The sequence below is a fragment of the Urocampus carinirostris genome, chromosome 6, assembly GCF_059441175.1.
Source record: "Urocampus carinirostris isolate Australia breed hairy pipefish chromosome 6, RoL_Ucar_1.0, whole genome shotgun sequence".
Taxonomy (NCBI): domain Eukaryota; kingdom Metazoa; phylum Chordata; class Actinopteri; order Syngnathiformes; family Syngnathidae; genus Urocampus; species Urocampus carinirostris.
This window is the reverse complement of record NC_142354.1, coordinates 44,272,459-44,300,237: the sequence shown is the minus strand read 5'-3', so window position 1 is coordinate 44,300,237 and position 27,779 is coordinate 44,272,459. Positions and strand designations below refer to the sequence as shown.

At 39.1% G+C, this 27,779-nt stretch overlaps 1 protein-coding gene across 1 annotated transcript; it reads right to left on the bottom strand.

The window, feature by feature from the left end:
- Nucleotides 1–596: 596 nt before the first annotated feature.
- On the bottom strand, nt 597–12,476 carry tbc1d20 (TBC1 domain family, member 20). Its single transcript, XM_088339076.1, has 8 exons — nt 12,078–12,476; nt 10,145–10,321; nt 8,419–8,499; nt 6,593–6,779; nt 6,405–6,506; nt 4,581–4,722; nt 3,960–4,138; nt 597–1,181 (listed from the first exon to the last, which is right to left on the bottom strand). Exons 1-8 carry the CDS (start codon nt 12,133–12,135, stop codon nt 920–922), a joined length of 1,188 nt encoding a protein of 395 aa, XP_088195202.1. The 5' UTR covers nt 12,136–12,476; the 3' UTR covers nt 597–919.
- Between the last annotated feature and the right edge of the window lie 15,303 nt (nt 12,477–27,779).

Genomic DNA, 27,779 nt, shown 5'->3' with positions numbered 1-27,779 from the left:
CGTGTCACAAACAAGTGCTCCTTGTACACAAATAAATACGCATGTTAAAGAAAATGGCGTACCCCATAATGGCTGAAGGAATGTAACAAGTACAGCAGATTGTAAAGTTTATGCCAATTCTTTACAGCTTTTTGTGAGAAATAAGAGTATTTAAACAATCCTTCATTTGGTCTTTATCCTGACAAAGAATAACCCATAAAATTATGAAAAGACAACACACTCTACGTGTCTAATTGGCTGCAAGGCCACAATTATACATTTCTAAAAGAATACTTGTTGACCTCACCAATGAGTCATTTCTAGTGCATAGCGATCCCCTACGCATTTGCGCTTCACTGTTCACTCGTTTCAACGGAAAACACATTTTCGGTTGAACTTTGTACAAAAAAAAAAAGTTAGCACCATATTTTTTGTGCTCTTTCTGAAAGACCAATTCAACCCAAAAGATGGCACCAGAGGCCCAAGGTAATAATATAGTTGAGGTAAAGTATGGTTAAGTTATGAATAGCTTTGTAAGCAGCCTAGGCGATAGTTGGTTGGTTAAGTTGAGCAAATGGTGTTCATTTGGTGCCCAGGAACTATACCTGTGTTGCATTTAATTTGCCAAATAGGAGTGTATTGTCTTCATCTTGTGGGATCCAAGTGGTGAGGGCAAGTCAGTTGTTTCTCCTAACAGAAGTAGTGCATTGCCATAATTGGCACATATACCAATAAACCTGTTATATATACTCACAAAAATATACCATACTATACCATGTGTCTTATAGTCTGGTGCGCCTAGTGTGGGAAATGCGGTAGACTATTTCTAGAAGGAATCCTCTGTTATCACCCTCTTTCTTACCAGGGGAAATACTGTACTGTTCATCAAGAAGTCCTTCGACTGGGGTTAAGTTGACTGGTGCAGCGTTCTCCCTGGAGTTCATGGAAAAAGATCCAGCTTGGGGGCCCAGTCCAGTGCGGTGTTAACCACAGCAAGGGCCGCGGCCCCTAAAGCGACCGTCAGGCCCATCACTGCCAAGCGGACAAAGCGGCGTGTCACTGAAGGTCTCGCCACGGCCGAGCGCTCTAGCGCCTCCTGTTCCCGTCGCTGCTGAAGTTGCCTCCTCCGGCGATGGAGCACCGAATCGGGCCGCTGCTGCGTCGAAGCCAAGTCAAAGTCCTTGAAGGTGGTCGTTGCCATGCTTTGAAGGTAGAAACAGTATTCCCTCGGTTATCGCGGTTAATGGGGACCAAAACCACCCGCGAAAAGTGAAAATCCGCAAAGTAGCGACGCCACTTCAAAAATGCTTAAAAAAATATATTTTTAAATTATTCTATTTTATTATTATTATTTTTCAGACCCGGTTAATGGGGACCAAAACCACCCGCGAAAAGAGAAAGTCCGCGAAGTAGCGACGCCCCTTCAAAAATGCTTAAAAATATATTTTTTAATTTTATTTAATTTTTTAAATTATTTTATTTTATTAATATTATTTTTTTAGACCCGGTTAATGGGGACCAAAACCACCCACGAAAAGTGAAAATCTGCGAAGTAGCGACGCCCCTTCAAAAATGTTTAAAAAATTATATTTTTATTTTATTAAATCTTTTTTTATTATTTTATTTTATTATTATTTTTAGACCCGGTTAATGGGGACCAAAACCACCCACGAAAAGTGAAAATCTGCGAAGTAGCGACGCCCCTTCAAAAATGTTTAAAAAATTATATTTTTATTTTATTAAATCTTTTTTTATTATTTTATTTTATTATTATTTTTAGACCCGGTTAATGGGGACCAAAACCACCCGCAAAAAGTGAAAATCTGTGAAGTAGCGACGCCCCTTCAAAAATGCTTAATTTTTTTTTATTTTTTTTATTATTATTATTTTTTAGACCCGCGAAGCTCTGACCCCGCGAACGTGGAACCGCGAAGTAGCGAGGTCCCACTGTAATCAAAGGTTCAGTCTTCGTACACATTTTCCGTGGCCAAATTCAAACACTTTTCAAGAGCTTTCAAGGGCAAGTTTTCCATTTTTTCCAGTACCTTTGAAAGAAGAAAACCAAGGCTGATCTAAAGTTTTTTTTTTTAACTTTATCTTTGGTTTGGACACATGAAGAGGATGGATGAGGAGAGAATGTTGAAAAGGATCTACAGAGCAGAAGTCAATGGAAGGAGACCAATAGGAAGTCCGAGATTGACGTGGATGGATGGTGTTATGAGTGCACTGCAGGAAAGAAGTCTAAATGTAGTGGAAGATAGAGCTCTTGTTAGTGATAGGAAGGAGTGGAGAGGTATTGTGAAAGGATAGTGGGATTGTGGACGTGCTCTTAAGGATGGGCTGGGCACCCGTATGATGCGGCAGGGGTAAACCAGTGAAAGCTGTCGGGCCCTCAAAAGAGTGTGTTGTGTCACCCTGACCCGAGTGACATGGCCGCTTTCTGGTATCCTGTTTCATCTGGAGGGACGAAAGCATGACCAACTTTGGTGCAGAGGTGCCTAACTTGTTTGGGTGTTTGGGCAATTGGGTTGGCCATGGTCCCAAAATGTTTTTGTGTGTTTTTTGCTATTTTTTTTCCCTTTGATTTTCTTTGTTATGGTATGTGTTTGTCTTGCTGTCGGTCACCCCTCTTGAGGGATATGACCAAGGTAGATAGATTGATAGATAGCTTTAATGACCAAAATAAAGCCGCTATCTTGCTTCTAGCACGTTGTGCTACTTTGCGATCATTTTGTGTCAATAGGCTGCTATAAACTGAGAAAAATCCTGCCATTCTGCTTCAACAATGCTCATCTTCAATCCCTTACACTTAATTACAAACACAGAAAAGGCTCTATGGAGTTTAATCCGGAAAACAAAAAAAAGAAATAAGTACAGAATTGATACTAAGGAAGAAAGATGAGCCTAATTTTCATTTTAATGATATTAATTGCGCCAAAGCAGAGTGCATTCAATCTTTCAATCTTAAAGACTGCTGATCTTTTACTTTTTATTTTAATTCATATATTTTTGTGTTTTTCAGACGATACGTGTCCAGCTTGGTTAAAATTGAATAGTATTTTTTTTTCTCATTTTCTCATTTATTTATAGCGGTGAATAGTTATCATTTTATTGTGATGCATTTTCGGGAAATTTGTGTTGACTGGAAATCTACTCAGTGTGTATAGGACTAAAATTATTTTGTATTTTACAGATTTTTTGTTTATTGTTTCAATTTGTGTGTTTTGCAGGGAAACATCTGTATCATTGGAGGGTGTCTCTGCGAGATCGTTGTACATATGTTGGTTGGGTGTGATTGTGCGATTGTGATAGGCTGGTTTCTGCTGACAAACAGCCGGTGTGGGTAGTCGTAAATAAAGCAATAAAAACAAACTGCAAAACACTGCGACAGCCTGCTTTTAGCGACACGTACTCAAATTAAATTAATCAATTAAATCGGACTCCGAAAAGCAGAAGAGCGCAAAAAAATGAAATGCTGTCATAGCAAGGTCTGGGAAAGTCATTATTCACAACAGAAGCCTATAAAAGACAGATCACAATTAACACAATTTATTAGTGTATTTTATATTTCGGGCATGTTCGTCAAATCAAGTTAGTCCGTCGGGTTTGGGTTTATATACCCGCGACTCGGGTCGGGTCGGGCTGAATTTTTTAGGCCCGATCTTACCTCTAATTCACGGTCAAGCAATGAACTGCAAGATCCATCCACCAATCCATTTTTTTGATTGGATTTTTTTCAAAAGGATAATTTCACAGGACAAAATATGTTTATAAAGTACAGTACTTTTATTTGTCAAATAAATAAAGGTCTCTACTTTGCAGGTTTTGATTATTTTGCGGGACTTTTCAAATGCAACAGTCACGAAAAACGAGAAATTATTGTTCTTGTGAGCCGGGTCCAGTATTTGCTGATTACATTCTATGGTTGACGGGTTATGGAAAATGTCCACAAGGGTGCAGTGAAGCGACGCAGGACGTACCAGTCGTGTGTTGCAGCCTCTCTGGCTAGTTCAGAAGGAGGGAACTGGACAAACAGATCTCCAGCACGGCTAATCAGGGTTTCGTAGGGAAGATCCTGAGGAATCTGAGACAGCAAGTGGTGGACCATTGCCATGTCACACTCGCAGTCCAGCACCTCTTCTTCTCTGTGCAGTACTATCTGCAGAAAAAACATGCTTGTTACATTTCAAATGGGTTTCATAATATCCAACACTAACAACAACAAGAAACATTTTATAAGACTTACAATAGTTAGTATTTTGGGGACCTTTACTCAATATTCAGGGGCTCTTTTTCTATTATTTGAAGGCTTCTCATCCAATAGTTTGTATCTTTTTTTTTTTTAAATTGTATAGGTTTAGGTATAGGTATAATACGAAAATTAATCAATCATTCGGTAATAAAATAATTCTATCATTTGCGTGGCTCACAGTCATCTGTGCCAGTCACTATAAATAAAGCGATGACTTCTGTTGGCCTGGAGAGGGATGGGCGCCACCAGGCCAAAGACACACCACAGGAAATGGAGCCCCTATAACCATATAGTGGTTAAGGGATCCAAATAACTTGGAAGGGTTTATTGAATAAAGCAAAAGACTCACCACGGCAGCGAAGTAGATGGGCATCAATGGATGGCAGGCGAGAAAGAAGTCATACAACCGTACCACATGGCGGAAGTCTGACAGGACGTGGCCGAACCATGTTATCAGCCAGCTGAGGGCAAAGACGGTGCCCACTTCTGCCCTGGTATTCACAAGAATTGATAGTTTCGCATCATCTGTATCCGGGCAATATTAGCAGTATCACCCCCTTTTGCATGTAGTCGCAGAGTATGTTAGTCAAGGGCCACAGTAGCTTGGCTCTTGTGGGGGTCTGTAGCTCTGCCCACCCAGCAATTACTCCCAAGGAACAGGCATGAAAATGTTACATAGCTGAGAAGAGTGGGGGAAAAATATTTTCAGTGCCCTGTACAACCCAACAACATATTGAGCTCTGTCGACCCACAACATGTGCCAGTGATCTACAATATGCGCCACACACGCATACATTTTGAGGGTATTTCACGAATAAAAGACAAGTGATTAAGCCTGGAATTGTTTGTTAGTGCATGAAAGCAGGGCATATTTAGCTCAGTAACTGTGGCGATTCATTCTCTATAGTAGGGCTGCAGTAACGAAAAGCTATCATATATTATTAAAAGCATTGGCAACACATTTCCTCATATATATATATATATATATATATATATATATATATATATATATAAATAAAAACAGTGTTCATTTTGCCTCTGAAAAGTGATGGGTCCCGGGGACTCGCATGCTCAAAAATCTATGGGTCCCCAAAATTGAGTGTGCTCCATGCCCTTACAAACTGTCGTATTTTCCCTTACAAACTACAAAAAAATGTTTTTTTTAATCAAACATGCTTATTTATGTAGTTTAACATGTTATATTGTACATGTGTTTCCTTGTATCATATATATTGTTAATGAACATTTTGTTGTGAGACACTGAGTTGCTCGACATGAATGTGGTTTATTATGAAAAAAGTTAAAAAATGAAGTCGCTTGGACGTTCACTGTAGAAGGAAAAAATACATGCAAATAGAATTAAGAAGAATAATGCATTTTCATATTCAAATTCTGAATTCATTTTCTGCATTAAATTATTGTTTGTAATATACTGATTCAAGGGATAACCACAAACTTGTCTTTTTTCATTTTCTCATTTTATACTTCCTTTTTTTCTTAACTTCTTTATACAACATAATCATTCGTAATATAATGCATCAAAGCAAGTGAGCCGTTTGAGAGCCGGCTCTCTTTAATGAGTTGAGCCGAAAAAGCCGGTTCTCCAAAAAGAAACGGACTTTCACTACACAACTCGAACTGGAGATCGGCGTGCAGACGAAAACTCGAACCGCAAGACCAGAACAACAATGGCGGATCTGCCTCACGAAAAGTTTGGAGTGCGTTAAATCTTTGTTAAAAAAAATGATAATGACAATTTTGTGTCAAGAGAGTTGCATCGCGGGGACGCACGTTGATTTGACACGATGCGTCCCCAGCAAAAATAATGCGTCTAGGACGCAGGGACGCGGGCAAACGAGAACACTGTATATATAAAATTTATGGAGTTGTTGGGATGTTGGGGCATGCTGGTAATAAACCTCTGGTCCGGCAAGGAGCAGCCTACACCATTAAAAAATATATTCCAAATTTGAAGTTGTCCACCATACATAAGCATTTATTTTTGTTTATCGTTAGGCTACTTGACAAACAATTTTTTTATATACTATAGAACATTCTGTTCTGTGCACTATTTTTCTATCTGTCCGAAATGTCAGTGTTTAAATAGACACACAACAATTACACACGAGCCAAACCCCCACCCCTTGCTAAAATATCTCAAGGTTTTCCTTACTGTTGCATGAAATCGTGCACCTCGGGGTTGACCCTCTCAATGATGGGCATCAGATAGTTTAGGATGTGTTTTGTGTTGTCCATTGTGGGATCCATAAAGTCCCTGGACAAAGAATGCAGGAGTGAGGCTCAAAACAAACAGAAACTCCTCAAATTAATAGTTGACAAAATGAATTCTTGATGCTTTACCTAAGGTGATGCGTGGAGAGCTTTTCCACCAGGGCCGTTGCCAAGTGCTCGCCCACAACCAGGAGGAAAGTGACAACGATATCGTGGTAACCTTGATAGTAGTGCAGCTGAGGATTACGCTTCAGGACGCGGAGGATGATGTCGATCAGTTCCTCCTGGAGGCCCTCCCGTTGCTCATCTGGCATTCCTGGATGTAACCAACCATCATCCCTGTTATGGTTCACCTCTGCCAACGTGACTGATTAATAGGATAGCTTGGTAGCTTAAAAGGTATTCCCAAACTGATTTGTTTTCTATTAGGCACAGAACGTGTACTGTTCCTCCCCACAATTATGCAAATATGTTGCAAATATATTCCACGCGTTGGGGGACTAGAGTCATTGTCTTAAAGTTGACCCATCTGGCTTGTTTGCTGTAGTGCTAAGATGTCATTGAAGGAACACAAAACTTGCCATCAAGTAGTCCTCATTATACAAGAACATTACTGAAGCCATGAGAATCTGTGATGAGCTGGGCAAAGGGTTTTACAAAAATATATCTTCACGTACAAGGCACCAAAGACCTTTGTTTTTCACTGTTGTTTTACAACAATGTTTCTTTTTAATTTCTTTGTAATATCGTATTAGCGTTTTGTTCCGTACAAGGGAATCACCCCAAATCGACGAGCATTATCACGGGACTTTCTTTTTGTGCTAGTAACTTTCAAGGGGTGAAAACTCCCATTATCTCGGGCGTCCCCCCCTCCTTTTTTCTTAACATTAATTCTCTGTGTTAATAAATTGTGTGTTTCATTTCCATCAGCCTGGTTCATTGATTCAATTTTCTTGGGATTTGCAAATGGAAATACAGGATGGTGGTCTTCCTGCTGGGCATTTCTGCCTGATGCGCCTCCTCCGGCGCCTTTGGAATTCTCGTGTGCCCTGAACACTCGGGCCTGACTGGGTCCTCAGCTGGGGACCACCGGTCATTGATGTTTCGCTCTTTTAACCCCATATCAGAACTCAAAACAACTCAAATGATAACAATTTATATTTTATCAGTGTAGGAAATTCTAGCATCCTTCAGAGAAAAAAAGATTTACGGTGGAGCACAAACAACGCTTAGAGGCAAATCTGTTTACTGATTGCAGTAAAGAATAATTCATTTCAATCCTAACGATTTTCAAAATTAAAGCTAGAAAATCCCTACATTCACGTCCAGGGCACTGAATTAGTCAATATTGGTCATTCCACACATGTGGGTGTTATTTTCATATCTTAGTGACTATTTTTGACGTCTCGCCAAATAAGGTTATTTTGGAAGAAGATAATCTTGGCTTGACTTCAACAAGTCAATTTTATTTTAGAAACTATCAACATTCAGACACTGTACCGGACAAACAGGAAAATAATTATCTGAAATTCTTTCTAAAATGTGTTTTTTCCATAATGTTTTATTAACAATAGGGTTTCTGTCTTAGAAAATATGGAATAACAGAAAGCTTATAAAAATATTAGGACAATGAACAAAATAATAAACACATTAATCAGCTTTTAAACAGAATAATTAGTTAGCCTAATCGTAAGCTACAGTTTTCCTCGCAACAGCATATGGAATCACGTTCCTTTGGCCAAATGACAGTTACATTAAAACCCTTCGCCGTAACGCAACTCTATGTTGTATTTTAGGACAACTTGGTAAAACTTAAAATAAGGGCCGAGTGTCACAACACAACAACGACATCTCCTAATTTCCGTAGGTGAGGTTAATGCCTGGATGTTGTGCACACAACAATACTTAAAACTTTAATATTCCCCAACCCTACTGAGTGTTTTGGGGGTACTTGCCAGGAGGGAACCTTCGTAGTGAGCGTTGAACATCCAATAACACCTGGTTGTAGTCCTTATTGTTGTCACGCTCTACCATCTCTGCAGGGAAAAAGAGAGCAAAAGAATGATACTTGCTGTCTTTTTTCTGAAGTAGCAGTTGTTTAAAGGTGCATATTTACTGTAATCGAGATGCTAGTTTCTGTGAATGGATCTCTTAATTTGCTTATAAACAATAAGTCCTGCTAATTTTTCCAGTCGGTCGAACAGTACATTATGTTGACTATATTTTGCTTATGTTGACTATATTTTATGTTGACTATATTTTGCACTATGTCGACTATTTTTGCACCAAATGCATATTGCACAACCCTTACGATACCAAACTATATGTAACATCCTACATTTCTTTGTGTGAATATTGTGTAAATCATAACTATAACCTTACCCTCCTTGTTTTTATAACCTTATCTTCTCTGTTCCTTTATCTTCTTGGTTTCTTTTATCCTCACTGTGAATATGTGACTCTGGAGTGCCATGCCCAATTTCGTTGTCACAATATGTAAACCCATTTTGTAACAATGACAATAAAGGTATATTCTATTCTATTCTACAAAGGTTGACCACATTCTTTGAAAATTCCTTCTTGCCTCAATACAGCTGTAGTTCTACTCGAATATTTGCAAATCATTTTATTTCCAGCATGAATTCACCTGAAATCCTGCAAAGACCAATGCACAGTAGGGCGGCAACAACAAATCTAAAAATCGATTTTTAAAAGCTTCTAGCAACGTATTAGGTCATCGATTCGTTGTGTCGCTCGATTTATAAGTCACCAAAAACTTCGCAGAGCTAATGAAATCACACTCAAGCGCAAGTCGGCGAGCATAAAAGAGTGAGGTGGAGTGCGAAATAAGGGGCTATTTTCAAAGGCTAGGGTCAATTCAACTTGTGAAACATGACGGACACGAAAAATAACAGTTTGACCGAAGTCTGCAAAAGTGTGGGAGCACTTCACAATTAAGAAAACAAATAAATGCGTAATTTGCAAGCTTTGCTAAAGTGATATGGCATGGCAATTAAAACCAAAACATGAAGATGAGGATGAAAAAGGGAAAGACGGTACACCGAGAGAGTTTTCAAAGCTTTAATAATAATAATATAACTTTCATCCCAAACCGTGCCTTTGAAAGGTACCAACACGCTAGTAGGATCACGCTCGCAATGCAGCAAACGTGCCTGTCAAAAAAAAAGCATCCCATAATTGTGAAATTCACGGAAGATCGTCCTCAACTACCTCCTCTTAACTATCGCCATCAAGGGGGTCTTCCTCATTATCGAAACATACCTTAACTTTACAGACAATGTATGCATAAACTTAGAGGTTGCAGTCTTTCTTGGCGCACATATTCTACTGGTCTTAATCTTACCTTTTATACTCCAGCGCCGCTGGTGGCCGTTAGAAAAATTACATAAATTGGCCGCTTCACTGAATAAGCTGCAGGGCTGAACATTTGGGAAAAAAGTAGCGGCTTATAGTCCGGAATTTACGGTAATTTTGATTCTTCAGGACTTTTTCTAAAAATTACCATTTTAAATAAAGCTGCAACACTACTGCTGCAAGGGTCAGTAAAGTGCCAATATGAGTGAGATGTGAACATTTGGCTGAAACGGTGAGAGATAGTCTCATTGGTACATGAGGCTTCCCTTGTCCTAACACGTCTTTCTGATTAATGGAAGACATTACCTGGCTTCTGCTCCAAAATGTTGGGCGGAACATTAAGGAGTCGCGGCCACACTTGGCAGCGTATCTCATCCGTTAACAGGCCACCTTCGCTAATGGCCATCCTCCTGAGAGCAGCCACATCCGTCGGATTCGCTTGGAGTGCCTGAGCGATGTCATGCATCTTCCTCTGCTGCCGATCTAATTGAACAGGAAACACAATTAACCATGCTGGCATCTTTTTCCTGAAATAGGATTGTATCTAAGGGCAAATTTTTCACAATGTCCACCCGTAATTTTCTTTTTTGCATTTCTGTAACCAAACCACACAGTTGATGACAAAAATCAAGCCACAAATAATTTGTACGTTTTACCTGTGTTTTAAACATTTTTATTTTTATTTTTTTGTACACCATTCCACTTGTTAAGGACTATAAAAGATAATTTTCCAATTCATCCACAGTACCGTTTCAAGTTTATATCTGATGTGACTAATGCATTTTGTAGGGCCACAAATATGTCAGATACATATAGGTATACATATATTTAATGTTGCGTGTGCATTTAACGGATTATAAGGTTTTTAGATCTGGAGTAAATCGCAAATATGCAATATAAAACTAACGCCATAGAGGTGTTAGGGAAAAATGATTAATATGATTAATATGTATCTTACATAGTTCTTTACATTTCAATTTACCAATGGGAAACACTATCTTAATTTTCTACATGGCCCATAAAAAAATCTCTATAAATGATATGTAATCCTTGTTTGGGTGTGGCATGCATCTGTCCTCTTGGGGGCGACTCCTAGAGGATGACGCTTCATACGACACTGCCGCACAAACTAATGCCAGCTGCCACTAATCGTGAGAAGAAATCCAATGGCAAAGTGGAGCCACAAAAGAGCAGTGTCGGCGTCTTTGGTAAGCAGACTTGTTAAGAAACATGGTAACAATTTCAAACATTACCAAGCACTTTTCAAACCTTAGAAAAATATTAAAATTCAAGCATTTTCATGGATTTCAAGCACCTGAACGAACCCTGTAAATGAAATAACTTTGGTTACACAAATGATCTTTTTTCTTGTCCGTCTTGCTGTGTGTAAATAAGTGCCGTGAAGTGTATGTTAGGTCTATTGTCCACTGGTGATCCCAAGAGCCAAGAGGTGTTCCGCAGGTCCGAGAGCGTTCTCCATCCGGGCTCTTCCCCCTGAGATCCGATCTGCAACCTCGGTGGAAATGTTTAAATCTAAGATTAAAACACACTTCTACTCTATAGCATATGAATAGCCTATACTTTCTGTGGACAATATCTCTGTATTATTTGTAATTGCAACATCCTTTGCCTGGTAATCCTGAAAGGGGGATACCACATGTGCGGTCCCCTCTCAAGGTTTCTTCATTTTCCTCATGTTGAGGTTTTTGAGTTTTTCCTTGCCTTCATGTTGTTTCCAGATCAGGGGATGGTGTAATAATAGTCTGAAATAATAGTCTGGGCAATAACCTGTGCAGCCCTTTGAGGATCTTTGTGATTAAGGGCTATACAAATAAAAATGACTTGACCTGATTTAATAGGAGGCAATGCAATCATTAATAAGGGTTTGGTTTGAACAATTTTATTGACACTTTTAACAGCAATTAAACACACTCACAATTTCATTATATCATATTCTAACAATATGAGGTTAACAGCAATTAAACACATTCACAATTTCACCATATCATATTCTAACAAGGTTTCTGGAGGTAAAGTGAACGTGTGGGAAATTGGCAGAGGTTGTTAGACTTAGAATGAGGAGTGATCAATAAAATTAAATTTCCATTGCGATCTTTAAGGGTCTTATGGCAGCGCATGATGATGACGTCATATTAAACTGTCACGAGATAATGAATAAACGACTACGTACGAATGCATATTAGATCAAATACAAACACTGCGAATGGAAGATCTTTACCGTCATTTTGGTTCCCTTTTAGTAGTGACGGTGCTGTACCAATTCTGGACGTCTTCATGTTAACTCCACTCGTCAGTAGTGTTTTCCTTGAGATCTTTCGGAATTAATTTTTGAGTTCAAGTGCTGTACTTAATCTTGTTAGCAAAGCAAGAGTATTAGGCTAGCATGTCCCTCCCTGTCTCCGTCCTTAGCCTCTTTTCCAGGCTACTCTGCGTGGCGTTTCCGGCATGTTTATCACTTCTAACGTGGCCACCGTTGTCGGACAACCGTCCGGATGGTGTAGAAAAGAAGCCGGTGACGCTACATGTTTGTTTTGTCGGCCATGGAGACCAACAGCTGTCTGAAAACGCCAAAGGATTACGATACCCATGGGCATGCGCAGTCTTCTTTTTCTTCTTCGTGTTTCACGACTGTTGGCTACAATCTTCTTGGTGCATTACTGCCCCCTATCGTCTGCCAATCCTCTCTCCGTTTCACTCCTCAAATGTATTCAAAAGTCTCGTGCTCCTTCGAATTTTAAAATGATCCTTGGCTGAGCCCTACTATTCAAGTCCATCAATATTTTCAGTGATTATTCCTGTATTCTTTCCTTTACCCACGTATTTTTCATCTTTCTCTATGTGTGTCAATACTACCTGCTCCACCGATTCTTCCTGACATACTTCGCACAATCCAGTCAATGTTCCCTGTAATTTTCCTTAGGGGTCTGAGTGTTCACACAAAGTCGGTGAGCAACGCTTGAAACAACAGTGAGCAACAGCAATCCTAAGTGTGGCAAGATAATTAATGATCAAACATGTCCAAAACTTGACATCAAGTTACATTTTTGCTGAGTTTCCGGCAATGCAAAAGAAACATTTCACTTTTGAATGAATTGACTAATGTATTATTGCAAAGGTTGTACGGCCTACAATTTGTTTTTACAACAATTCTTTCACAAGATTTCCATTTCTTTTTCCTGGTATCTTTTGTCGCACAATACTCACATTTTGGGGGGCTTATTGAGTCGGTTGCACGATACACAACTGTATTTAATCACATTTTTGAGTGGAAGTACAATGTTGGCAACAAGATTCACTTGATATCATTGGAAATGATTTGAATGCAACACAAACTTTTTCTTCTTTTCCCTGTTGTTTCTACTTTTTTTTTAATTCCCTTTAAACAAATCTTATTGTGTCTATTTTTTCCCAGCTGTTATTTTTTTCTTGCTATTTTGTTCTCTATTTCCTTTTTCCTTTTATTTGTTTCTTTTTATTTTTTTCTGAAATTTTCCTGCTCTTTTTTTCTCTTTTTCTCTCATTTTGTTTTTTTTTTCCCAGCTCTTCACTACTTTTTCATTTTGGTATTTTTTATTTTTTTTTCTATTCATTTGCTTTATTATTGTATTGTTCTCAGCTCAGGGATGCTGCTGGAAATGTGAATTTCCCTTCAAGGATGAGTAAAGTATCTATCTATCTATCTATCTATCTATCTATCTATCTATCTATCTATCTATCTATCTATCTATCTATCTATCTATCTATCTATCTATCTATCTATCTATCTATCTATCTATCTATCTATCTATCTATCTATCTATCTATCTATCTATCTATCTATCTATCTATCTATCTATCTATCTATTTATATAGCCCTTAATATCAAAGAGTCTCAAAGGGCTGCACAGACCACCGATTATTGCCAACCACAGACTATTGTGACACCATGCCCTGATCCAAAACCGACATGAGGGCAAGGAAAAACTCCAAAACCTCAACATGAGAAAAATGAAGAAACCTCGAGAATAAAAAAAACATCAATTTGAATACTAGCAAAAATACACAAACTATCATGCCAATGTTAGTTTAAAAACCTCGAACAAAGACACTGTACTTGTATTTATTTCTCTCTCTCTCTCTCTCTCTCTCTCTCTCTCTCTCTCTCTCTCTCTCTCTCTCTCTCTCTCTCTCTCTCTCTTTTCCACCCCTTTTCTCCCACTCTGTCTCTGTCTCTTTCACTCTCTGTGTCTCTCTTTTTCTCTTCCTTTGTTGCTCTTTGTCTCTTTCTCTCTGTGTCTTTTAACCTCTTTAGCTCTAATTTCCTTTTTTCCTTTTTTCTCTTTTCTCCTCTCATCATACCCTTCACACTTTTTTTCCTCTTTTCTCTCCTTCTGTCTTTCTATTTCTCTTTGGATTTCTTTCTTCCTCTCCCTTTATTTTGCCCCTCTCTCACAACTTTTTATCTTTTGTCTCGGTTGAAATATGTCATCTTGATGTTGCCAAAGGCCAGGTGCCTCGAACAAAGACACTGTACTTCTCTCTCTCTCTCTCTCTCTCTCTCTCTCTCTCTCTCTCTCGCTCTCTCGCTCTCTCGCTCTCTCGCTCTCTCGCTCTCTCTTCTCTCTCTTTCTTTTCAACCCCTTTTCTCCCACTCTGTCTCTGTCTCTTTCACTCTATGTGTCTCTCTTTTTCTCTTCCTTTGTTGCTCTTTGTCTCTCTCTGTGTCTTTTAACCTAAAATGCTTATGTGTAATAACCTGTGAAGCCATTTGAGACTCTTTGTGATTAAGGGCGTCACAAATAAAAATGACTTGACTTGACTTTTAACCTCTTTTGCTTCTTCCCTTTTTCCTTTTCTCTTTCTTCCTACCCTTTGCGCTTTCTTTTCTCTTTTCTCTCCTTCTGTCTTTCTAATTCGCTTTGGATTTCGTTCTTCCGCTCTCTTTCTTTCCCCCTCTCTCACGACTTTTTATCTTTTGTTTCTCACTCTCTCTTTTTCTTTTTTTGTCCTGCTCTCTCTCCTTTTCCCTCCCTCTTTCTCTTATTTCTTTATCTCTCTTTTTCTTTCTCTTTAATCTACTTGTCCGGCCCCCGACAGAATGTTTGTTCTATCGTGTGGCCCCCGAGTTCAAATGAGTTTGACACCCCTGCAGTGGAGTGATCCTCCAAACTAGTCGTTTAATATGGAATCCATTTCAGTCGTTGTAATGACTAAACAAATCCACTAGAGTGCGCCAAAAGCCAATATTTATTCAGCAAAGCGAAATACATATTATGTGTATAGCGCATTTAATTCAACAACATGCTGTTTAAATGAAACCATTCATTGAATAACAATAAAAAGAAACGCCTCCTTTCCTCCCACAAAGGAATTATTTTCCAAAATTTGAAGTACTGAACAATTTTAAACTGCGCGTGAGTTTTTTATTTTATTTTGGGTTATTTAAGGTACTTTAAAATAACTTCTCTGTTCAAATACAAACACAAATATGTTGTATGGGGAAAAAATACGTTATGAAAAAAAAAAAATCAAAACAATATTAGTTAAGATTCAGCCATTGATATAAAAAGCAAGCCATGCTATCAGGGTTGGGTAGGGTTACTTTAACTGGATTACTTTCAATTACTTTTGGATTACTCCAATACCAAATATGCTCATAAAAGACAAAAGAAACCAAATATGAATAAAATGACTCAATTTTGTGTAGGCTTGGGGAGTAACGGAATACATGGAAGGGCAAAAATGATGTTGGCAAGCTGTTTGGATTTAATTTCATTTCGTTTCTGTCGCATTTTATGTTCGTTTTGCCGGAGATCAAAGAGATCAAAGCCAGGAGAGAAAGCTTACCGCGTGTTGTGAGTCATCATTTGATTCATATTGAGTTTCTTTTGTCTTTTATTAGCATATTTGCTATTGGAGTCATCCAAAAGTAATTGAAAGTAATCCAGTTGAAGTAACCCTACCCAACCCTGCACGCTATGATATATATTATCTAATATTTTTCCAGGGGTGGTGCGATTTAGGTTTCACAAATAATCGTAGTCCTCAAATTTGATCATTTGTGTATGAACTCTGTGACGAGTTCACATTTAAAATAAATGAAAACTTTATTCGAACATCAAAATAAAACAGAACAAAAACAATAACCCAACAACAAAACAACGCTACATAATATCTCTCATCTCATCTCATCTTATTAGCCGTACCGCATATCCTTATTAGGGTCGCGGGGGGGCTGGAGCCCATCCCAGCCATCTCCGGGCAGTGGGCAGGGGACACCCTGAACTGGTTGCCAGCCAATCGCAGGGCACACAGGGACAGACAACTCATTCGCTCATTCACACCTAGGGACAATTTGGACTGGCCAATTCACCTGAAATGCATGTCTTTGGAATGCGGGAGGAAACCGGAGTGCCCGGAGGAAACCCACGCAAGCACGGGGAGAACATACAAACTCCGCACAGGAAGTCTGGAGCTGGATTTGAACCCACGACAGGTTCCCATGACATGAACTGTGCCGCACAAGCGCTAACCACTGCGCCCGCCGCCGTGTTAAGCTACATAATATGTTCAATATTAATTATATTAATGATATGAATAATAACAGTTATGATATAAGAATAGCAACAATAACACAAAGTTAACTAGACGCACTATTCCCAATTTCTCGTATCACTCATACCCGATTTTCTTCATCTCTGTATTCTGCCAGGAATGTTTTTTTGTATTTAATTTTAAACAAGTCAATATTTGGACATTGTTTGATCTTGTAAATTGTTCCAAAGTTTGACTCCACACACAGACACACACATACTTTTCCTGGTGGTTCTCACCTTTGGGATTATAAATTCACTACAGCCCCTTAAATTATAATTTCCCCTCTTTCCGAATGAATAATTTATGGATGTTTTCTGGTACTATGTTTTTGTTGACCTTAAATAGCAGTTGTGCAGTGAAAAGCTTTACTAAATCATCTCATTGTAATCATTTGGACTGCAGGAATAAAATATGAGTATAATCTCGATATCCTACCCTGTATATAGTTTGTAGTGTATTGCTCCAAACCAGAAGATGGCATTGTTGACTCAAATTTAATCACAACTTGCCCGAAATGTAATGATTTTTAAAAATAAAATAAAAAACAAATAATTGAAATGTACATGCTCGAAGTATGAAAAAAAGAAATAGTTCAATGGAGTGACTGGAATTTTCTCAAATAAATAATTGTCCTAATTTACAAGCAGTCAACTTTCCTAACGGCGCTCTTTTCATATGGCCGATTTGAGGGAGAGAACCCATTACTTTAACTGGATTACTTTCAATGACTTTTGGATGACTCCAATACTAAATATGCTAATAAAAGACAAAAGAAACTCCATATGGATGAAATGATGACTCACAACACGTGGTAAGCTTTCTCTCCTGGCTTTGATCTCTTTAATCTCCGGCAAAACTAACATAAAATGCGACGGAAAAAAAAAGAAAATAAATCCAAACAGCTTTTTGCCATTCCATGTATTCCGTTACTCCCCAAGCCTGCACAAAATTGAGTCATTTTATTCATATTTAGTTTCTTTTGTCTTCTATTAGCATATTTGGTATTGGAGTAATCCAAAAGAAATTGAAAGTAATCCAGTTAAAGTAACCCTACCCAACCCTGAGTACAATACAGACAGAAAATCCTAACCCGAACCCAAAAAAAAAAAGAACATTCTAGCATGGTGAATGATAGAAAATGGGCATTGTATTGTCTTTGAAGTAAATTTATCCCACATTTGACATAACAAAAAACCAACAACCAAAAACTATAGGCTAAAGTTGGTGCTTGAATAGTTCAAGTTGATTTTTATATAAAGGGACAGTGTGTAATAATTAGTGGCTCCTAGTGTTACAAAAAACGTTCGGAATAAAACACACATTGATTTAAATTCTAGGCAAAAAATACATGAACTATTCTACCAATGTTAATTTTTATTATAAAAAGAAGTCATAGGTGGAGAAATTTGTATTTCCTTTTTACCATGAATACTCTTATAGAATGGCGCCATGTTTTTCCGGCATCCTGCTGCCACTCTCGCTCATGTAAGATGACACAGTGCCATCTAGCGGTCAAATATTACACAGGGGGGCTTTAAAGGAAATTTGTCTTTTGTGCCTTTTTAAAATAAAGATTTCTGACACAGCCATAAAAAAACACTACTTTAATTATCTGATCATACACATGTTGAATACATATGTTAGGTTTTAGGTTAGGTGTTCATGAGGTTCAATTAGGTTCACTTATCCATATGCGTCATTTCAAAAATGTTCAACATTTTAGTCCGGCCCTCTGCTTTATTGGTAGAATGATTGATTGATACAGGGTCTTGATCTGATACTATTATCAAAAGCATTTTTTTTCTTCCTCCCTTCCTTCCTTCCTTCCTTCCTTCCTTCCTTCCTCCCTCCCTCCCTCCCTTCCTTCCTTCCTTCCTTCCTTCTATTAACACAGCTTCCCACCCTCCCACAATTTGCTATCTATCTATCTATCTATCTATCTATCTATCTATCTATCTATCTATCTATCTATCTATCTATCTATCTATCTATCTATCTATCTATCTATCTATCTATCTATCTATCTATCTATCTATCTATCTATCTATCTATCTATCTATCTATCTATCTATCTATCTATCTATCTATCTATCTATCTATCTAGACATCTATCTAGACATCTATCTATCTATCTAGACATCTATCTAGACATCTATCTAGACATCTATCTAGACATCTATCTAGACATCTATCTATCTAGACATCTATCTATCTAGACATCTTTCTAGACATCTATCTATCTCTCTAGACATCTATCTATCTCTCTAGACATCTATCTATCTATCTATCTATCTATCTATCTATCTATCTATCTATCTATCTATCTATCTATCTATCTATCTATCTATCTATCTATCTATCTATCTCTCTCCCTCGCTATCCATCTATCTATCTAGACATCTGTCTGTTTGTCTCTCTCTCTCTCTCTCTCTCTCTCTCTCTCTCTCTCTCTCTCTCTCTCTCTCTCTCTCTCTCTCTCTCTCTCTCTCTCTTTATATATATATATATATATATATATATATATATATATAAATACCTATATATATATATATATATATATATATATATATATATAAATACCTATATATATATATATATATATATATATATATATATATATATATATATATATATATATATATATATATATATATATAAATATATAATTACCACTAGTTAGCACTAAATAATTAAAATTGCCCCTCTAAGTTCCCAACAAGTATTTTTAAATTTATAAACTGGTATACATTGATCACCGAAATTTGTTTTTATTTTCGTAAAATGCGGAACGATGCGTAGTGCTGTGGAAAGGAAATACTTTTAATAATTAAAACACACTTGAAAAACATAAACACATGAATAGCTCTACTAAATAAACAAGTTCTCATGTATTATTGAACCGAAACTTGGTGGATCGCACATATTGTAGCTTTCAAGTGGAAGAAGCCCATGATTCGGACATTTTTTTTGCTAAATCTGATCATTTTCCCTAATTGATGTGATGATCCGAGCGTTTTGAAGCTTTAGTTTGTAAAGAATCGTATAAAAAAGGCGAATATCGAGATGCGAAGCCACTTTGGCCAAAGGTGTCAGGATGCAATTTTTTTTTCCTTGTTTTCTTTTCGTATTTTATGATATTATTTTCTTTATGATCACTTATCTTTGTCACAGACTAGAACGGACACCGGACTCAATTGCATGCGTTTCTCAGATTTTATTGAAAGAGATTGAGAGTAAGGCTTGCTTGATCCGAAGACTGGCGGAGAGCGGGAACGAGCAAGGCGGGGGTGACACTTCCGTGTCGGAAGAAGACAGGCGGGAATGGCAAGTCGTTTGACCAGGGCTGGAGATCAGAGGCGATGTCGAGTTCGTAATAGTAGTCGTAGGCAGGTGGCAGGCAGAACAGGCGTAGTCAGGTTCAGAAATGGGTCGAAAACGGGGATCAGGCAGAAAACAGGTTTAACAGGGACAGAGTCGGACGGGAACGCTCACTGAGTGAAAACACGACAGCTCGCAACGATCTGACAAAGTTTGAACTGAAGTAGGGGGTTTTAGTTGGGTTTGGCCACCTATCAGCTTGTCCGGGCTGTTGGCGCCAATCAAGCTGCCACAGGTGTTCCAAATAGGGCAATTATGACAATCCTGTCCTCCAGCAATGTATCATTCTGGCATATTTCAGATCCTGTTGTCAGATTTTCTGAAAGACTCCATAATATAATTTGCAAATACAATTGTAAGGGAAGCAGTGTTGGGACCGTTCCTGCAACACACGTTACTTTTCTCGGTAACGAGTACTGTAATGGGTTATTAATACCATTTGGCAACTCACCTGTCGTTACTGTTGTGTGTTACTCGGCCACTTTCAAAAAGCAGTTTACAGAATACAATGTGTTCTTTTCTACAGCAGTTCCTCCTTCACTTATGATTGGTTGGTGTGTTTATTACTACCTACAAAACACAACTGAATACAGTTACGGTGGTGCTGTCTAAGGAACAAAGTAGGATTGTCATGTCCTGCAAGGTTGTCATGGCGCCCAGCTAGCCCCGCCCCTTGACACCGGCTGAGACGCATTGGACTGATTGCTCTTGGAGTACTTAAGCGTGCTGCTTTGTACTGTACGTTGCTGGAACGTTTGTTAAACCTGGTTAAACTCCGTGAGACTTCTGTTAAAACCTGTTTAATGCCTAGTTTTGTGAATCTACCCGTATTTGATCCTGTTATGTTTTTGGTCTGATCCGTTTGTTTGTTTTTAACAACCATCGATCCCCGGATCGAGTGTGCGAGTGTGAGTACGTCTACGCGAATGGGTCCTTTTTTCATGTTTCCCGCTCCGCTTCGTGACAAGGATGGCGCATAATTTGTCTTACTGAAATCATACCTGTCAACCTGTACGTTTTTGCCGTACAAAGTATGTTTATTATGCATTTTAAGACGTGTACGACGTACAAGAAAATCTCTACGGAAAAACGCAAATTTGCTTGATGCTGTTGAGAAAATCGTTGGATCGCTTTTTTCCGGCCACTTTTCACCAAGGAGAAGGAAGACGCCTAATTCTTGAAGCTCATCTTACAAAAGTAAGTTGAACTTAACTCTATTTATCTTTATAGAGCATATTATTTTATACAATGTTCATTTTTAAGTACAAAACAATACAGGTTACTTATACAAGCTTTAAACATACTTATATAAACCATAAACATACAAAATAAAGCGCTGAAGCAACTTACAAACAAATTCAACTTCCGAACGATCTTGTTTGTTAGCAGGGCAGTGTATAGAATAAGATATCAAAATCAGAGGGTCAATTTACGGATATTTTGTTGGGTGTCACCAGTGGAGAATGGTTGCCAGTGCATGCTGATGGGGAGCAGTTTATATAGGAACAACGAAATCAATGGGGCAAATGTGAGCACACAATTTACAGGAAAAGTGTGTAGAATTTCGTGGTTTTTTTCTAAAGTTTTTGCAATTTTATGGCAATACACAATGCCTGGAGACAAAAAAAAAAAAGAAAACGTCTTGGATATCAACCAGAAATGGCAAAGGAAATCTTCAAGTGGTTTTAAGACAAAAAAAAATGAAATGGATATGGAGTGTCTCGACTGGGACGACCTTTAAGAAAAGGTTGGAATTGTCTTCTCTCAGGTTTTCTCTCAGCGAAGCGGCAATGACTAAGCATTGTGTCAGGGCCTCCCCCTCCCCTTCACAATAAGAGTGTTCACACCGTGTCCTCAGTTGACATAAGCTCGCGCTCAATGGCGTCAAGTCAATAATTGCTTTTATTGAGAAGGTAAGGTATATTTTTTAGACCCGCAAAGCTCTGAACCCGCAAAAGTGGAATCGTGAACTAGCCAGGTTGTTTTCATTCATTTCAGGCAGTTATATTATTTTTGTACACTTGTAAATATAACCGAAATCATAACAAAATTCCTGAAAGGGAGTGGGATGAAGAACATTTTAAATCAATTGATTGAATCCCACACCTTTTTTCTTATATACAAAACTTAAAGCAATTTAATTTAAATTTCCTGCCACCAAGGAGAAGCAATGAAAGGAAGCTGAAAAACAATTTGGAACGATTCAATAAGTATTGATAAACAAAATAGAATTGGCATCACCAGGGTTGGGTAGGGTTACTTTAACTGGATTACTTTCAATGACTTTTGGATTACTCCAATACCAAATATGCTAATAAAAGACAAAAGAAACTAAATAGGAATAAAATGATGACTCACAACACGTGGTAAGCTTTCTCTCCTGGCTTTGATCTCTTTGATCTCCGGCTGTCACGGTCGCCTTGGTGACCAGTCTGCCCCGCCCCCTGGGCAACAGCTGAAAGCATTTCCACTAATGGTGGGTCTGTATTTAAGGCTGCATGGTGGGCTCTGCGGTGGCGGGTTCTTTACTACTCATTATTCACAATCCCGGTCTGTTATGCCTTGTCCTGTTTTAGTCTGTTATGCCTTGTCCTGTTGAGTTCGTGCCGGAGGAACTCTGTATTGTTTTGTTTTGCCCCGGAGTATTGGGCGACTTTTATTTTATTAAATAAAACTTATGGATCGTCAACGCATTTGAGTTCTCCCTTCATGCCTCCTGCTTCCGTTCTGGTCCGGTCACCTTCCACGCCACCACGTCCCCGTGACACCGGCAAAACTAACAGAAAAGGCAGAGTTGGGTAGGGTTACTTTAACTGGATTACTTTCAATTACTTTTGGATGACTCCAATGCCAAATATGCTGATAAAAGAAAAAATAAACTAAATATGAATAAAATGACTCAATTTTGTGCAGGCTTGGGGAGTAACGGAATACACGGAACGGCAAAAATGATGTTGGCAAGCTGTTTGGATCGATTTTCATTTTGTTTCTGTCGCATTTTGTGTTCGTTTTGCCGGAGATCAAAGAGATCAAAGCCAGGAGAGAAAGCTTACCACGTGTTGTGAGTCATCATTTTATTCCTATTTAGTTTCTTTTGTCTTTTATTAGCATATTTGGTATTGGAGTCATCCAAAAGTCATTGAAAGTAATCCAGTCAAAGTAACCCTACCCAACCCCGGACATCACATGATTCCCATATTTTTAGGCAGGCAGAGAGCGCCTTGCAGGCCCTGATAGCCCACCACTGGTATTAGGGTTTGGTCCAAAACTTTGTGGATTTTCTTTTTCTTCAGTTTCTCAGTTGAGCACGAATGTTTTGCAGCTCATTAGATATGCGTCAGAGTAATCGGATTTGAAGCGCTTTTGACATTGATCTCACCTGTGCGGAATGCTCTTTAACTCTCATGCACCTGCAACTAGATTAGTGTTTGACATTAAGTTGTTTTCCTGCATCGGGTCGCCGAGTGCTGCTCCCGCTTCATAATTCAGGATTTACCATCCGACCGAGTTCGGCTGCCTCTCCACCCCTCCTGTTCATTTTTTTATTTTTAATACGACACCATATGTGTTTTTTATGCGTAACGGGCAAGCAGCTTTGGCTCTCCGTAAAGTATGACCCGCAAAAGAGGAAAGTGGGACTTCGGGCTAATCCATTTTATTCTCCCCCAGTCTGGATGCTTTGACATAAGGCAGGCGTGTCCAACATATGGCCCACGGGTTGGATTCGGCCCGTTGTATGATTTAATCCGCCCTGCAATAAATGTCTGAGTATGAGTTAGTTCTTTCTTCCTTTATCTCTTTGTTTCCTTATCCTCACTGTAAATGTGGAACTGGAGTCGTCCAATTTCGTTGTCACAGCATATCCCATTTTGTAACAATGACAATAAAGGCATATTCTATTCTCATCTCATCTCATCTCATCAGCTGCACCGCTTATCCTCAGTAGGGTCGCGGAGATGCTGGAGCCCATCCCAGCAATCATCGGGCAGTGGGCAGGGGACACCCTGGACTGGTTGCCAGCCAATCGCAGGGCACACGGGGACAGACAACTCACTTGCTCAGTCACACCTAGGGACAATTTGGACCGGCCATTTCACCTGAAGTGCATGTTTTTGGAATGTGGGAGGAAACCGGAGTGCCCGGAGGAAACCCACGCAAGCACGGGGAGAACATACAAACTCCGCACAGTAAGGCCGAAAGCTGGATTTGAACCCACTCAGGAGGTTCCTACGACCTCAGAACTAACCACTGCGCCGCCGTGCTGCCCCCATATTCTATTCTATTCTATTCTATTCTATTCTATGTCAAAAATTATAGAAACAAGTACATAATTCACGGGTTCGGAACCTTTTTGACCCAAAGAGGCAAAAAAGCATATTCTTCAGTTCATTTTCTTTAACTCTTTGACAATTCAAATCAAGTCAAGTCAAGTCAAATTTATTTATGACACCCTTAATCACAAAAATGTCTCAAAGGACTGCACAGGATTACAATGACACAATGACCTGATCTTAAACCAACATGCGGGCAAGGAACAACTCAAAACCTCAACGTGAGGAAAAAGAGAAACCTGTAGAAAGGACCTCACAAGTGGTATCCCCCTTTCAGGATGACCAGGGTGAATTACATTTAGCATTACAGTACACAAATATAAAAAACACTAGGTAAGATGTTGAAAATTTGTCCGGAAAGCGCATGACAGCAGGGACGCCCCCAGCCTGTAAACTAGTCCAGAAAGTCTATGACGGCCACGACGCAGCTTCCCATCTCTGCCAGCTGGTCCATGCAGGCGTTCACATGCTTCAGGTCAAACGCTGGTCCGCTGACTCATCTCAAATCGTTCCTCTCCTTCGTATCACCACCAGACAGGCAGTCGGAAAAAGACAGGGCAGTACTGAAAATGAGGTGGGCATCAATCATACGCTTTGGAATAGAAGTGTGTCTTAAGCCTTGATTTAAAAACTTCCATTGAGGTTGCAGATCTTATCTCCAGAGGCAGGGCATTCCATAGCACCGGGGCCCGGATGGAGAACGCTCTCGAGCCCGCAGACTTCTTGGCTCTCGGAGTCACAAGTAGACCGGCATTTTCCGAGCGCAGACTCCGTGCAGGAACATAGGGGGAAATCAAATCAGAGAGATAAGAGGGTGCAAGTCCATGCAAACATTTGTATGTTAATAAGAGAACCTTAAAGTCACATCTTAAGTGGACTGGGAGTCAGTGCAAGTTGGCCAATACAGGAGTAATATGCTCAAACTTTTTGGTCTTAGTTAAGTCTAGCTGCTGCATTCTGAACCAGCTGCAAACTTTTGATGCTAGACATCGGGAGACCAGTAAGCAATACATTACAGTAATCAAGCCGAGAAGTAATTAAACGCATGAATTAAAACGTCTGCATCTGATTGGGACAGCAGGCAGTGTTCCCTCTAAGCTGCGTGCGTGCGCAATTGCGCACTGCTCGCACATTCTCAGCGCACAAGAAAATCGAGCCAGTGCACAAAAATCAGGGCTCAAAATTACTAATTAAGAAGCGACTTAAGTCAAAGTTACAGTGCATAAAGGTAAAAATACACGGGTTCCCCTGACGTTGTGTCATAAATGCGGTATTTTGAAGTCAATGTCGAACAAAGTTGAAAAGTAAAGTTAGTAGAGTTTGTCGAGAACCGGCTTCTTTGGCTCGGCTCACTAAAAGGAACCGGCTCTTTTGGGTCCTAAACAGCTCTACAGGTTGTTTTTGCTTCTTTCATCCCAACATGACCAAATATGATGTAAAACTATTCACAAAATGACTTAAAATAAGGGGGGGGATAGAACAAAAAAGAAAAAAATACCAAAATGAAAAAGTAGTGAAAAGCTGGGAAAAAAAGAAACAAAAGGAAGAGAAAAAAGAAGGAAAAATTTAAAAAAAAGCCAGAAAGAAAAGAAAAGAAAGAAACGTAGGAAAAAAGTAAATGGAGAACCATAAGAAAAAAGTAACAGCTCGGAAAAAAAAACACAATTAGACTTTTTTAAAGCAATTTAAAAAAAGTTGAAAAAAAACACGGAAAAAAGAAGAAAAGGTTTGTGTTATATTCAAATAATTTCCAATTGTATCAAGTGAATCTTGTTGCCAACATTGTACTTCCACTAAAAAATGTGATTAAGTACAGTTATGTCTCTTACAACCGACTCAATAAGCCCCCAAAAATGTTAATATTATGCGACAAAAGATATCAGGAAATAAAAAGAAATGGAAATCTTGTGAAAGAATTGTTGTAAAAACAAATTATGTTTGTAGGCCGTACAACCTTTGCAATCGTATATGAGTCAATTCATTCAAAAGAGAAAAATAATTTTGCATTGCCGGAAACTCAGCAATGTAACTTGATGTCAAGTTTTGGACATGTTTGATAATGAATTATCTTGCCACACTTGGGATTATGGTTGCTCACTGTTGTTTCAAGCGTTGCTCACCCACTTTGTGTGAACGCTCAGACCCGTAAGGAAAATTACAGGGAACATTGATGAACGTAAACCTTGCAAAACCAGGGATTACTGTTTATGGATCATTATATGGTCTATTCATTACCACTAAATGATTAACTGGATAGCAAGGTGGCGCAGTGGTTAGCGCGTGTGCGGCACAGTTCTGAGGTCATGGGTTCAAATCCAGCTATCAACCTTCCTGTGCGGAGTTTGTATGTTCTCCCCATGCTTGCGTGGGTTTCCTCCGGGCACTCCGGTTTCCTCCCACATTCCAAAGACATGCATTTCAGGTGAATTGGCCGGTCCAAATTGTCCCTAGAGCGACTGAGCGAGTGAGTTCTCTGTCCCCGGGTGCCCTGCGATTGGCTGGCAACCAATTCAGGGTTTCCTCTGCCCACTGCCCGATGATTGCTGGGATGGGCTCCAGCACCCCCGCGACCCTACTGTGGATAAGCGGTGCAGCTAATGAGATAATGAGATGAGATTAACTAGATTAAAATATTGATGTGATGATTTAAAAGAATGAAAGGTCTATAACTGGAAAACTCATTCTATATTTGATATGCAGCGGTACATTTTATGATCCCCACAGCTTCTGCACTTCAAAAAGTGAAATAGAAAAATAATGAAGAAAAAGAAGAAATCGAATAACATTTGGATTGATATTTCTGGTTCCATTGGCAGATGCCTTTGATCCTTTCATGTAAATATCCATCCATCTATCCGTCCATTGATATAAATGTCCACCTGAGGTTATATTTTCAAGGAGTTTCGCTGGCTCAGCGCATGAGCCCGACCAGGCATTACAAAAGAGACGGAAAAAAGAAAATCCCACGGCTGCCGTTTGGCGAGTGGAACTTTTTCATTTCATTTTTCATTTTCATTATCTGTCAGCTGAAAGTATAAATGCCAGAAGGATTAGAGAAATCAGAAATTACATAGGCTCTCGGCTTTCCCCCTGCTGACCGGCTGCTTATCCTCCCCTCCATTCCTCCCCTCTTTTACTCTCTCTCACCCCGTCCTCGACCTGCTTCCTACGTGTTCTCTCTACATCCAGTCTTTTCCCCACCGTATCTTCCCTTTTTTGCCCCTTTTTCACCCCACTTATATATACTGTACCACTTAAAATTATATGCCACTTAAAATTTGTCCCCCTCCCACGGTTACTTAAAAGTGTTGAGGATCATTTTTGACCTAAATAATGGTTTCAAAACAAGGTGCGAGCAAAGTTACTCTGTAAAAATGCCACAAAATATTGCAAACAGGCAGCGCAGTGGTTAGCGCATGTGCGGCACAGTTCATGTCTTGGGAACCTCCTGCGTTCGCCACGTTGTCTCCGAGTTTAATGTCTATGTTGGACGCCATAAAGACAAAAGTAAATAATTACAGTCAGTAGTTATTTCATTTAAGATTGCTGACACTTAAAAATACTCTGAAAGAAATTACAGTGGAACCTCGGTTCTCGACCATAATCCGTTCCAGAACCCTGTTCGAAAACCGATT